Source organism: Lucilia cuprina, chromosome 2, assembly GCF_022045245.1.
Source record: "Lucilia cuprina isolate Lc7/37 chromosome 2, ASM2204524v1, whole genome shotgun sequence".
NCBI lineage: Eukaryota > Metazoa > Arthropoda > Insecta > Diptera > Calliphoridae > Lucilia > Lucilia cuprina.
In genome coordinates this window covers 43904742-43920234 of record NC_060950.1, presented here as the reverse complement: position 1 = coordinate 43920234, position 15493 = coordinate 43904742, and the positions used below count along the sequence as shown (strand labels likewise).

The following is a 15493-nucleotide window of genomic DNA, read 5'->3' as shown; positions in this document are numbered from 1 at the left end:
TAAATACAAATTTTTAAGTACACTCGAATAATTTGAAATAAAGTTTCCCAAAAAAGCTTCCTAGTGTAAATCGGCAGATTACAAAATCATTTCAATTTTACACTGCGTGTCTCTGTCAGCCAATTCCTTGATGAAGGGCTGATAGGTCCATTAAACTGTCATTCGTTATTGGCCAATTAGAAGATCTATCGATGAAGGCTTATAAGAAGACTCACAACGTAATGTATATAAGATATCATATTAGAAAATATTCAGTCGAAGTCTTTGTAGAAAGTCTACATAGAAATAATTATAAAAGTTTTAGGGACATATCCATAAGAATTTCTCAATGTTTTATAAAACAAATTTTCATTTTTATAAATTCTAAGCCTCTTTATAATAACCTATTCAGACAACCTACAAAGCCTACGGAAGCATGGGATATTAAGGAAGATATTGTTAATAAATTCGACATTAAACATAAGGAATTTACATGTGCATTTTTAATTATAAAAGCATTTAAACTTTGTAATCAAACTATGGGTCGCTACTTTGGAGATAATACAATGAAATTTTGCACATAATCTTTCATTGTACCGTAGACAAAGCATATCGAAATGGTAAACATCGGTCCATTATTTCGCGTAGGCCCCATACAACTGAACCCGCCAAATAGGACTTTTAAGTTCATAATTATGTTTAATATACTCGTATTTCGACAAAAAGCTGCAAAACCAAATTCTATACTAGCCTTGATGACCCCCATGAACTTTATAATTATAATGCATTTAAGCTTAAGTTTATCTGAGGCAAGGTACAATTAAAAGTAAAACTAAATCATTTTTTATTCGTATACAGGTGTAGGGTATTATATGGTCGGCTTCGCTCGACTATAACTTCTTACTTGTTTTTTATTGTTTTATTTTTAGTATTTAATTTTATTTCTTACAGACATATGCAAACTGAAGTGAAAAAAATTAATTTTAGATGATTAAATTTTAAAGAATGCAATAGAATTATTTAATTGTAAGCCGAAAGCCAAAGCAGCTAGTGCCATATACTTTATTTTAATTATAATTTTCAATTGTAATTTAATTTTTTAATGTATATATGTATGTTTATCCCAACGGATATATCAATAAAAACGAATAATTTTTAAAATTTAAAACATCAAAAATGGCACTTTTTCACAACTTTTGCTCTTAAAAACTAAATTAACGAAATGATCGGAGAAAACAAAAAATATATTCGTACTCTATGGACTTAAACGGAATTGGTATATGAGAACCGCTGCATTTTTTTTTTGTGTATTACTGAGAAATTAGTTACACAAAACCAAATTGACATTTTCTGTGTATTGTTTTTGTCTAGCTTTTTTTTATCCAGCTTTTTAAAACCCAATGTGCAGGATTTTGCGAATCGGTATCTTGCAATCCAGTCCAAAAATATCGCGTTTTAAAAATATAAAAATATGTTAAAATTGTCTAAAAGTATATACACATAATTACTCATAACATTGAGACTCCTTAAAGTACAGAATAATTTTTGATTTCATTTTAAAGCCGAAGATATCGCGCTAATATTTTACTTCCAAAAGTTTAATGGTCAAATTTCAAAGTGTAAAATATATCAGTCAGCCCCGTGTAAAAAATTAAAAAATGACATGCTAGAATGACACTTGAACTCTCCTCTATATCCTACCAAAAATATCGATGGAGACTTCTTTAGTTTAGAAGTTATTTACCAAAACATAATATAAATCAAGTTTTTAAACTAAATTTTTATACAAAATAATATAAAAACTAAAACAAATAGGCAACAAAACTCAGTGAATAAATTGAAAAATATAGATATGTCGACTTTTTGATAAATTGTAAATACCGCATATTTCTAAAACACAAGTAAGTTAATGTAAATCATTATTATTCGATCTTTCTGAAGATGTATGTTTTAAGATCCGACTAAAATATAGTGTTGAAAACAGAGTCTTAAAAGTAAACTTTTTGACTTCTATCTTCCTACAACGACCGTTTGAAAACCAAATAACAACACCATTACTTTTATTTGACTGGTGTCATAAAACCTAAAAATTTAATCTACCTTACTGAAGATGATTATAAAGAAGAAAAAGATTTTCTAAAACATCGGTTTTTTGGATTAATGACTATCCCATGCACTCCAAAACATAACTTACTGAATTAAATATTAAGAATTTAGCTGTTTAGTACCAGTAAAATAGGTCTATAAGATTTGGAGATATGGTCAAGACAAATATTATCAACAAATTATATTTTATGGAATTTTTGATTAAGGGATGTCAAATAGTTTATTTTCGTAAAAAACCAAAAAGTCCAGAGTATATGTGAACCACTGAATTTTTTTAATGTATCACTTTGAAATTATTTACACAAAACCAAAATTAACATTTTATAAGTATTTTGTTTATGTCCAGCTTTTTTTGTTTTGTTCAGCTTTTTAAAACCCAATGTCTAGCATTTTGCGAATCGGAATCTGGCAACCCTAGTACAGCCGTTTAGCAGTCTATAGACTTCAAACATTCATTTTTATATATATAGATTTATTTGATACACCACTATAGTGGGAAGGGTATTATGCGTGGTTTGTGGTGATATTTGTAACACATCAAAATATTTTTGATAAATTGTAAATACCGCATATTTCTAAAACACAAGTAAGTTAATGTAAATCATTATTATTCGATCTTTCTGAAGATGTATGTTTTAAGATCCGACTAAAATATAGTGTTGAAAACAGAGTCTTAAAAGTAAACTTTTTGACTTCTATCTTCCTACAACGACCGTTTGAAAACCAAATAACAACACCATTACTTTTATTTGACTGGTGTCATAAAACCTAAAAATTTAATCTACCTTACTGAAGATGATTATAAAGAAGAAAAAGATTTTCTAAAACATCGGTTTTTTGGATTAATGACTATCCCATGCACTCCAAAACATAACTTACTGAATTAAATATTAAGAATTTAGCTGTTTAGTACCAGTAAAATAGGTCTATAAGATTTGGAGATATGGTCAAGACAAATATTATCAACAAATTATATTTTATGGAATTTTTGATTAAGGGATGTCAAATAGTTTATTTTCGTAAAAAACCAAAAAGTCCAGAGTATATGTGAACCACTGAATTTTTTTAATGTATCACTTTGAAATTATTTACACAAAACCAAAATTAACATTTTATAAGTATTTTGTTTATGTCCAGCTTTTTTTGTTTTGTTCAGCTTTTTAAAACCCAATGTCTAGCATTTTGCGAATCGGAATCTGGCAACCCTAGTACAGCCGTTTAGCAGTCTATAGACTTCAAACATTCATTTTTATATATATAGATTTATTTGATACACCACTATAGTGGGAAGGGTATTATGCGTGGTTTGTGGTGATATTTGTAACACATCAAAATATTGGTCCTACACCCACCTTAAGTATACCAATCAGTTTAGAATCACTTTCTAAATCGATTAAGCTATATCCGTCAGCCTGTATGTCTATGAGTCCATGTAAAGATTGTGCTCATCCGATCTGCAGGATTTTTAAGATAATTTGATGAAGTTTGACACATAATCTCCTTTTGAGCCGCTATTGAAAATGGTTGAACTCGGTCCATTATTTCGTCTCAAGTGTTTCGTCAAGTTTTATTTGCTTAACCAAAGAGCGACATTGGCCGCACATTCCGTACAGAATAAATTGTTGGTTTATTGTACACAAAGAAATAAAAAAAGGAAAAAGAAAATTAATTTATTTTTTTCGAATTTTTTAAGCACTTGAGACACATTTCGTTCGGTTTTTACATTTTCTTAAGGTAGCTTATACACATTATAGTTGGGCCTTTACCCAAAACCAAAACTAACATTTTCTCAGTATTTTTTATGCCCAGTTTTTTTTTTCTCCAGCTTTTTTACAACCGAATGTCCAGCTTTTTGCGAACCGGAATCTGGCAACCCTAGTTGACAGCCTGGCTGGACTTGGCTGGATTGTCCAGCTTTTTTGATGCTTGTCCAGTTTCAAGCTAAAATTTAATATGTCCAGCTAAATAAAAATTTTTAAGTACACTCGAATAATTTGAAATAAAGTTTTCCAAAAAAGCTTCCTAGTGTGAACCGGCAGATTACAAAATCATTTCAATTTTACACTGCGTGTCTCTGTCAGCCAATTCCTTGATGAAGGGCTGATAGAGGGCTTACCAAAAAAGGTCCATTAAACGGTCATTCGTTATAGGCCAATTAGAAGATCTATCGATGAAGACTCACAACGTAATGTATATAAGATATCATATTAGAAAATATTCAGTCGAAGTCTTTGTAGAAAGTCTACATAGAAATAATTATAAAAGTTTTAGGGACATATTCATAAGAATTTCTCAATGTTTTATAAAACAAATTGTTATTTTTATAAATTCTAAGCTTCTTTATAATAACCTATTCAGGCAATCTACAAAGCCTACGGAAGCATGGGATATTAAGGAAGATATTGTTAATAAATCCGACATTAAACTTAAGGAATTTACTTTAAAGAGTCACATGTGCATTTTTAATTATAAAAGCATCATTTTCGTGAACTAAAGTTTTGCAAAAAAAAATAAATTTTATTTGGAATGTAAAAAACACATTCTTAGGTTTTCAGGTAGCGGCTGATAAAAAAGAGATCAAATGGATTTTATATAGGTTTTTTACTAAACCCCCGAATTGGGCTTTTAAACATTGTAATCAAACTATAGGTCGCTACTTTGGAGATAATACAATGAAATTTTGCACATAATCTTTCATTGTACCGTAGACAAAGCATATCGAAATGGTAAACATCGGTCCATTATTTCATGTAGGCCCCATACAACTGAACCCGCCAAATAGGACTTTTAAGTTCATAATTATGTTTAATATACTCGTATTGCGACAAAAAGCTGCAAAACCAAATTCTATACTAACCTTGATGACCCTCATGAACTTTATAATCATAATGGCTTAAATGGCTTAAATTTATCTGAGGCAAGGTACAATTAAAAGTAAAACTAAATCATTTTAATTCGAATACAGGTGTAGGGTATTATATGGTCGGCTTCGCTCGACTATAACTTCTTACTTGTTTTTTATTGTTTTATTTTTAGTATTTAATTATACCCTACACCACTATAGTGGGGAGGGTATTATGCGTTTGTGCTGAAGTTTGTAACACCCAAAAATATTGGTCCTAGACTCACCTTAAAGTATACCAATCGCCTCAGAATCACTTTCTGAGTCGATTTAGCTATGTCCGTCTGTCCGTCCGTCCGCCTGTCTGTGTGTCATGTAAACCTTGTGCGCACGCTACAGGTCGCAATTTTCAAGATAATTTGATAAAATTTAGCTCATACTCTTCTTTTGGTTCTAGAACGATCGCTATTGAAAATGGTTGAAGTCGGTCCATTATTTCTCCTAGCCCCCATACAACCGTACCCCCCGAATCGGGCCTTTAGGCTCATAAGTACGTTAAATGTTTTATAATGTCAACGAAAATCAGCAAAAATTAGTTTTATAGAACATTAATTGACAATACTAATTTTTATTGTGATCGGGCCTCATTTGACCCTAGCTCCCATACAGATACCCTTCAGAAAATGACTTGAAGGTGAAAATTAACTTATAATTACTTATAAAACGGTTAAAATCTACATAAATGACTTTGTAGTAGACGTGAATTCATCTACCAAAATTTATAAGGATAGGTCCATATTTACCCCTTCTCCCCTATGAGACCTCTTGTAGAAAATCTCTTTTTTTGTCAATAATAAGTAAAAATATTCCACAATAAAACAAATTAAATGCTTTATTTAAAAAAAATCAAAATTTTAACAAACTGACTGGTGTAGGGTATCATATGGTCGGCAATGTCCGACTATAAATTCATACTTGTTTTAATCCTTACAGACATATGCAAACTGAAGAGAATAAAATTAATTTTAGGTGATTAAATTTTAAAGAATGCAATAGAATTATTTAATTGTAAGACGAAAGCCAAAGCAGCTAGTGCCATATACTTTATTTTAATTATAATTTTCAATTGTAATTTAATTTTTTAATGTATATATGTATGTTTATCACAACGGATATATCAATAAAAACGAATAATTTTTAAAATTTAAAACATCAAAAATGGCACTTTTTCACAACTTTTGCTCTTAAAAACTAAATTAACGAATTGTTCGGAGAAAACAAAAAATATATTCGTACACTATGGACTTAAACGGAATTGGTATATGAGAACCGCTGCATTTTTTTGTGTATTACTGAGAAATTAGTTACACAAAACCAAATTGACATTTTCTGTGTATTTTTTTGTCGAGCTTTTTTTGTTTTATAAAGCTTTTTAAAACCCAATGTGCAGGATTTTGCGAATCGGTATCTGGCAACCCTACATGACTTTTTGATCGGAATCACATTCCAGTCAAAAAATATCGCGTTTTAAAAATATAAAAATATGTTAAAATTGTCTAAAAGTATATACACATAATTACTCATAACATTGAGACTCCTTAAAGTACAGAATCATTTTTAATTTCATTTTAAAGCCGAAGATATTGCGCTAATAAAATATTTTACTTCCAAAAGTTTAATGGTCAAATTTCAAAGTGTAAAATATATCAGTCAGAACCGTGTAAAAATTAAAAAATTGCATGCTAGAATGACACTTGAACTCTCCTCTATATCATACCAAAAATATCGATGAAGACTTCTTTAGTTTAGAAGTTATTAACCAAAACATAATATAAATCAAGTTTTTAATCTAAATTTTTATACAAAATAATATAAAAACTAAAACAAATAGGCAACAAAACTCAGTGAATAAATTGAAAAATATAGATATGTCGACTTTTTGATAAATTGTAAATACCGCATATTTCTAAAACACAAGTAAGTTAATGTAAATCATTATTATTCGATCTTTCTGAAGATGTATGTTGTAAGATCCGACTAAAATATAGTGTTGAAAACAGAGTCTTAAAAGTAAACTTTTTGACTTCTATCTGCCTACAACGACCGTTTGAAAACCAAATAACAACACCATTACTTTTATTTGACTGGTGTCATAAAACCTAAAAATTTAATCTACCTTACTGAAGATGATTATAAAGAAGAAAAAGATTTTCTAAAACATCGGTTTTTTGGATTAATGACTTTCCCATGCACTCAAAAATACCAATAGATACTAATAAAATAAAAGTTAAAATTCTCTCAGATGATGTAGCTTTTTCCATTGAGAATATTTATCTTTAATAAAAAAAAACCTTAGATATATTTTTTATTTCAGTAACAAAAGGAAGTATATATACACTGCAAGCAGTGTATAACATGTAACAATTTTTACATTTGGAGAATTCACTGTAAATAGTATGTATATACCCACCTTATACATATGGGGCATTTCACATCAAGTGAACCAACTTTTGAAATCGATGTCTTCCGATCGCGATGAATTTTGCACCATAGTTAGTTCTATTAATAGTTATTCAGACACAATTTTTCAACAAGATCGCTCGTGAACTTTCTAACTTAGAAAGTTCACGAGCGGTCAAAATTTGACATTTTGGCCATGCAGGTGTTTTTTTCTCATCCATGTAACTTATTACCTATTGTTCTTAGCAAAATGTGTCCCAAATCGTTTAGATAGCTATTTATGCGACAAGCGGTATGAAAGCATGTTATTGAGCAGTGCCATCGATTGTTACCGCAGCATCGAATCTGCTCTTTAGTGTTTTTAATGTTTCCTCATGATCCTCTTTGCTACTAAAAACTTTTTTAGTTTCTTTACAATAATTCTTTGCCCAATGGAATAAAGCAGTCGCATCTAAGATGCGATCTTGATGAGAGCACTGGAGGCTATACTTCGCTGCATTTCTTTTGAGGTTTGCTCCAATACCATCATCTTTTCTACTGTAAATTTTGATTTTAGATAATTTAGTATTATCTTCTGGTACTCATAAACTGCAACGGTGTCATGTTTTAAATCGTCGGATATGATTGCCATACTTTTGTGTTCCAGGTTTTCTTCTTTCATGTAGTAAATAACTACTGTGAATATAGTTGCTTAGTCGTTATTGAAGTGGAATGCTTGTATGGAATCCTGAAGAACATATTTATAGTTCTCTGCGAAATCAAATGAAATAATGAATTCACCAGACTTCAAATGTGTTTTCAAGTCTTTGAAGAATGACCACTGCTCTTTGACTAAAAAGTCATGGGTTCTCAAATTTTGCAATCCTCTACACAGTTCTTCCATCATCATCCATATTTAAAATTATGGTTTTCAGTGTGCATCTTTCAGTCTGAAGCCAAGATTCAAATTTTAACTCCTCAATACATTCTCGATTAAAAGAGTTGATTAAATTTTCTTTGATGGATGTGGTTTCAGGGCAATTCGAACATTCACCTAAGTGGCAAGAAGTTGTAGCATTAGGGCACATAGTCAATTTAAGGCAATCGCGGTAATGGTGTAAATCTTCTGATGAATCATCTTTTAAGTAATTTAAGTTGATTTAATTCAACATCAATTTAACATTTTCATAGTAAATACAAACACATACTGTGTGAGTTCCGCTGCTTCCAGCCAAAACGCAATGTTTTGGCCTCAGTTGTGTAAATTTTGAGAATCCAATTTTGACATCCTCGTATTCAGATTGAAATGTTGCGAATAATTCAGTTACAGAGAACCATTTTCTTCTGCATTTGAACTTTCTTGCCATCGATTTTTAAGTAATTTAAGTTTATATTAATTCAACATCAATTTAACATTTTCATAGTAAATACAAACACATACTGTGTGAGTTCCGCTGCTTCCAGCCAAAACGCAATGTTTTGGCCTCAGTTGTGTAAATTTAGTGAATCCAATTTTGACATCCTCGTATTCAGATTGAAATGTTGCGAATAATTCAGTTACAGAGAACCATTTTCTTCTGCATTTGAACTTTCTTGCCATCGATTCGACTTCCAGTCTTTCATCCCTGGCATCAGGCGATTTATATCATCTCGCTGATAAAACTGAGTTATTAGAGATTTAGTATCGCACTCCAAAGTTTTTCCCTTCTTTTTGTTTGGGAGTGTGAAAATCCCATGCTCAGCAACCAATTGTTTAGCAATTCTTGCTTTTCGTTGAGACTTTCCAAACTTAGTCATTGTTTTTGCAGATCTCCATGTTCTTGGAGCAAGCGTGAGAAGTTGAATTCTTTCTGCTTCACTCTGTGACGTTTTGTATTTCTCCTTTATTTGTTCAAGAACTTCTACTGCATCCTTATGGTATTGGTTTCCACACTCATTCGTTGCATTTGAAAAGTTAGGATAACCATCATCATCAACAGTTGTGTCTTCATTCTCGGAATTACTTTTGTCTTCATATGGAATAACTTCAACGCAACGCTCATTACTATTTAAATTCGGTAATTCAACTTTCCGAGCTCTTTCCTGCATGATCCTCAAATTTTCAATTGTTTTGACAGCAAAGGGAATTTTTTTAATAAGCCGTCGGAAATATTTCGCATATCTGATGACCTGTGCTGAAAACTACCTCTAGGATTGACTAAAAAAGCCGCAAGATACAAAACTCAGACAAATTTTGGGGGTGGAAAATTAATAGCGGTCGGCCTCATGTTGCACCCCTCCAGTGGCTATTATCGGTCAGTTGTTGTGTTTTTATTTTTAAGGTTTTAGAAACACTTACACACTTTTGATAGATATCCCACTAAGCGACCAAAAAGGTTTTAAAGGAAAAGGCCTAAGCTTTCTTTTGAAAAAAATAATAAAAAAGAGTCCATTTTCGAAAAAAGTCAAAAAGGTTTTTGATTTTTCAAAAACATTTATTTTGATAGATATCCCACCCGCATCCCACTAAGCGACCAAAAAGGTTTTAAAGGAAAAGACATAAGCTTTCTTTTGAGAAAAAAATTAATAAAAAAGAGTCCATTTTGAAAAAAAAGTCAAAAATTGTATGTCTTGAGTTACAAAACATTTTTTTATAGATATCCCACTAAGCGACAAAAAGGGTGTTAAAGGAAAACACGTAAGCTTTCTTCTGAGTAAAAAAAAATAAAATATGGGTCCATTTTAAAAAAAAAAGTCAACAAAGTTTTTGACTATGCAAAAAAATTCAAAAATTTTAAATCTTAAGTTACAAAATATTTTTTTGATAGATACTACTCGCATCCCACTAAGCGACCATATAGGTCGCTTAGGAAAAGACCTAAGCTTTCTTAAAAAAAAAAACAAGTATGAATGTATAGTCGGGCGTAGCCGACCAAATGATACCCTACACCAGTCAGTATGTATGTTAAAAATTTGGATTATTAAAAAAAATAAAGCATTTGGTTTATTTTTTTAACTTTATTTCGGAATATTTTTACTTTTTTTTGGCAAACAAAGAGATTTTTTTAAGAGGGCTTAAAGGGGAGTAGGGCAAAATATGGCCCTATCCTTAAAAATGTTGGTAGGGGGAGTTAAATCTTCTTCAATATTATTTATGTAGAATTTAAAAGTGTTATTAGTGTTTGTAAGTGAATTTTGACCTTTAAGTCATTTTCTGAAGGGGAGTTTGTATGGGGGATAGGGTCAAATGAAGCCCGATCATTACAAAAATCGGTAGTATCATTTAAAGTTCTATAAAACTAAGTTTTGTCGGCTTTTGTTAACATAATGGATCATTTAAATTATTTATAAGCCAAAAGGCCATATTTGGGGGGTACGGTTTTATGGAGGCTAGTCGAAATAATAGACCGATTTTAACCATTTTCAATAGGCTTCGTCCTTAGGCCAAAAGAAGCGTGTGTGCCAAATTTCATCCAATTATCTTGAAAATTGCGGCCTGTACCTTGCGCACAATGTTTACATGGACAGCCAGACGGACGGACATAGCTTAATCGACTCAGAAAATGATTCTAAGCCGATTGGTATACTTTAAGGTGGGTATAGGACGAATATTTTTGTATGTTACATGTTACAAACATCAATATACCCTCCCCACTAAAGTGGTGTAGGGTATAAAAATAAATAAAAATAAAAAGAGCCCATTTAAAAAAAAAGTCAACAATATTTTTGATTTAAAAAAACAAAAATATTTTATTAATTTTTTTTTAAATTTTTTTTTCGAATGATTGCATAAATAGCTATCCAAACTATTTGGGACACATTTTACTAAGAACAATAGGTAATAAGTTATATGGATAAAAAAACACCTGTCAAATTTGTTCCTATAACTCGGAGAGTTCTTGACCGATCTTGTTGAAAAATGGTGACCGAATTACTATCCAATAGAACTAACATTGGTGCAAATTTCATCGCGATCGGAAGACTTCGATTTCAAAAGTTGGTTCACTTGACGTGAAATGCCCCAAATAATGAACAAAAATATTTTAAACATACACCCCAATGTAGAAATTCTCAGAAGTGCCTTGGTTAAATTGTTCGAGGACAGCAGCCCTCTGCGAGAGCGGACATCTGCTCAGAGAAACCCTGGGTAACCGGGGAGATTCGGAACCTTGGTAAGACTCTTCGCAAACTATTTCACCGGACACGACGTAAAAAGACCGCATTATACTGGGATGAGTATTGTAGTAAAGTTGGTGAATACAAGAAAATTGTTAGAAAAGCCAAACAAGACTCCTGGAAACTTTTCTGTGAACAGGTAGAAAACATAAATGAAGTATCGAAAATAAAAAATTCCTATCCAAAACTCATGTCCAACCGGAATCTTTGGTCGATGACACGGGCAGAAGGATATGGAGGAGACAATGAAACTCCTGATGGACTCTCATTTCCCATGGATGATGGAGGCGGGACTGGTTTCCGCACATCTGTCTCAGATATTCACTGCATGGTTGAAATTCACATATACCCCCATTAAATGGCAGGGTACAAGGGTAATATTTATATCTAAGCCAGCGAAACCTAGCTATCCGACACCTATACCTAATCGACCGATAAGTCTTACGTCCTTCCTATTTAAAGGAAAAAACGATAGTATGGTTGAAAGCAAAGACCTAAAATTTAAGCAGCATGGTTATGCAAAAGGACAGTAGGTGGAAACCGCTTTAAACGAAGTTGTCCACTACATAGCAAACTACATACAATGGTGGTATCCATTAGCATCGAATTCGCCTTCAATAACGAGCAAACTGATACTCTTATCCAATCCCTACCCCAGTTTTATATTGACCGGGTGCTCCGTAACTGGATCAACCACATGCTTAGGAACAGATGGATAAGCAGCAAGATGTACGATATAACTATCGTGATACAAAGGATACAAATTACTTGCGTAGAAGAGCTGAGAGGGCTTTGAATTCGGCCTTAAGATGGGCTCAACCAAGAGGCCTCAATGTTAATCCGGCAAAAACGGAAATCTGTCTTTTCAAAAAAAGACAAAAAAATCTACATATACCGAACCTTGCTACCTGGGCAAGAAGATGCCAGTGAGAGACAAAGTTAAGTACTTAGGTGTAATCCTCGACCGAAACTTAAAATAGAGACACCACAAGGATATGTAGGAGAACTATAGGTCTGAAATGGAGTCTTAGTCCTACTATGAAAAATTGGCCTTATAAAAGTGTAATTAGACCAATTCTAGGTTATGGTTCAATAATCTGGTGGACTGCTTTAGACAAAAAGTGCAATATCAAACTACTACAGGGAGTTCAGCGTACATGCTGCTTGGGTATAAGTGGTGCCATGTGTACTACTTCAATCAAGGCTCTGAAAACGTTGTTAGATATTCCTCCCATTGAAACATATATAAGATATGGGGCGGCGCATACAGCCGAAGGGCTCTTTACTTTAGGCAAACTGACCAAAAGCGGAAACTTTGAAACGCTGATCCCAGAAAGAATGTCTTGGTCAAGCGGAACACTAAAGCAAATACTAGTAGAAATCCGTTGTTACTCGGATGGCTCTAAATTGTGGGCTAAAGTTGAGCTATATTGAAGATTCAGAAGCAGATATATACCACCGTTTACCAAATCATAACACAAGCTTCCAGGCAGAAGTACGAGCAATAAAGAAATGCGGATATTCGACTAGAATAAATATGGCGCCCACAGCGCTTAATATATTTACCGACAGCCAGAAGGCAATTAGGACTATATCAGGTGATAGAACTAAATCTAAGACTGTATTGACTTGTAAGAAAGCTTTAAGGGTATACTCTTCCTTACCTCTGGGAGAGTATTCTCTTCTCATCTTATGGGTACCAGAAACTGAGTTTCTCAACTGAAAAATAAATTAGCGCACAATTTGATGTAGTATACATCCCCCTATGAACCTAACCTAACTATTAGAATAATTTTAAACACTATTAATTGACAATCCTATTGCTTGCAGATTGATATAACAACATATTTTTTTTAACATTTTTAGGATCCGACCACAGAACTCTAGAGAGATTATTGATATGTGTCGAATATGTACAAGTGTTGTGCCTAATGAGCCGCAAATAATTATTGGACTAGATAAGGCATTTACCTATGATTTTGTTTATGATACAAATTCAAAACAGGTAAGTTTGTTTAAAATTGTATGTATGTATGTATGTATGTATGTATGTATGTATGTATGTATGTATGTATGTATGTATGTATGTATGTATGTATGTATATATGTATGTATGTATGTATGTATATATATATATATGTATGTATGTATGTATGTATGTATGTATGTATGTATGTATGTATGTATGTATGTATGTATGTATGTATGTATGTATGTATGTATGTATGTATGTATGTGTGTATGTATATATGTATATATGTATGTACGTATGTATGTATATATGTATATTAGGGTGGGCCAAAAAAATGTTGAGTCAGTCACCCCCTACGATTAAAGATATGTTAATAACATATCCAAAACTATAAAAAAATATTTTTTGCCACGTCTAGAAATACCGCCCTTTTTGTTTTTTATATATTACACCGCCCTTTTAAATCCGTTCGTAACATATAATATATCAATATTTATGGCTTAACTGTAGCTATATTTCACTCTTAGACAATTTTTTAATTCGACATCATATTCTATGCGCGACTTCTGATATATCGGATCCTTCCCCAAAATCTAAAAATGTGGCTATACTGGAATAAAATATATTTAATTATATGAGCTATTAGCTTTTAAAATGCTCAGTTTTGTGCATAAACAGCTATTTTAGTGGTATTTAAAAATACCTGTATAGTTCTAACTACAAAAAATTTTTTCAAATTAATTTACAATAAACAAATTTCATTCTGCTCTTATCTTAACACAAGAATTGTAATTTTATTCAGCATTTAATTTTATTAATTAATAACAAAATCACGTAGGAAAATAAAAACTAAACACTTTATTTTATAAAAATCTGTGCTTCATAAAAATATTTCATGTTTTTACCATTACAATTACTTGCATGTTTCTTGTTTTTTTTAACAATTTTTAAAAATGTTTATACTAAAAGCTTTTAAAAAAATATTAATCGGGAATTGCCGACCATATGATACCAGTTATGAATATATCTAAAATGTGATTTCTTATTTAATAAAGCATTTATACTGAAATTTGTCCATTACTTTTTAAGAAATTTATTGATGAAAAACTGATTTTCTGAAAGAGACTATATATGGGAGCGAGGATCAATTATAGACCGATCCTCTCAAAATTTGGTGGAGGGATTTATGTTCACATAGGAGTTTGATATGCAGAATTTCATCATAATGGAAGTGTTTAAGAGGGAAATAACGTCAAGCCGCAATTAAGAGCTCAAATTTATTACATTTTCAAACAACTTTGATAACGTCCTTTGATAAAATTAAATATTTGAGCCTATTTTCATCAAATTATTTGGAAAATTGCGACTTATAGTTTTATTACAAGGTTTACATGGACGGACAGTCGGACGGACATAGCTAAACCACTATATTGCTGTAGGATATACATACATAGTTAACTTTGTGCTATTTTAAAAGGTTTGTAACTGAAAAAATGAAAAGGATTTCTGTTTTATATAGTCCATTTAAAAAATGTTCGACTGTTTTTCCTGGCAAATTAATTGTTTGTTGTGAGAACGGTTGATAAATACTTGAACATTTTTAAATATCTATAAAATAGGTGTTGATGCATAGAAATGAGCATTTTAAAAGCTAATAGTTATATAATGCAATGTACTTTATTCCAGTATAGCCACAATTTTAGATTTTGGGGAAGGATCCGAGATATCAGAAGTCGCGTTTAGAATATCACGCCGAATTAAAAAATTTTCTAGCTAGAGTCAAGCCATAAATATTGATATATGACATGTTACGATCGGACTTATAATGGCTGCGTAATATATAAGAAACAAAAAAGGCGGTATTTCTAGGCGTGGCAAAAAATATTTTTATATTTTTGGAAATGTTATGAACATATCTTTAATCCTAGGAGGTGACTGACACAACTTTTTTTGTCCATAGAGCCCGACTCACTGTAATGTATATGCTGGTTCAAAAAAGG

At 31.7% G+C, this 15493-nt stretch overlaps 1 protein-coding gene across 4 annotated transcripts in view; it reads left to right on the top strand.

Annotated features, from left to right (window-relative positions):
* Window positions 1-15493, top strand: part of LOC111683915 (kinesin-like protein KIF21B) — a 368894-nt gene that overhangs the window by 81518 nt on the left and 271883 nt on the right. For all 4 annotated transcript variants that reach the window (XM_046956603.1, XM_046956602.1, XM_046956601.1 and 1 more), the window contains one exon: window positions 13388-13526. In XM_046956603.1, the coding sequence (XP_046812559.1) occupies window positions 13388-13526 (139 nt within the window). The remainder of the gene's footprint in view (window positions 1-13387; window positions 13527-15493) is intronic.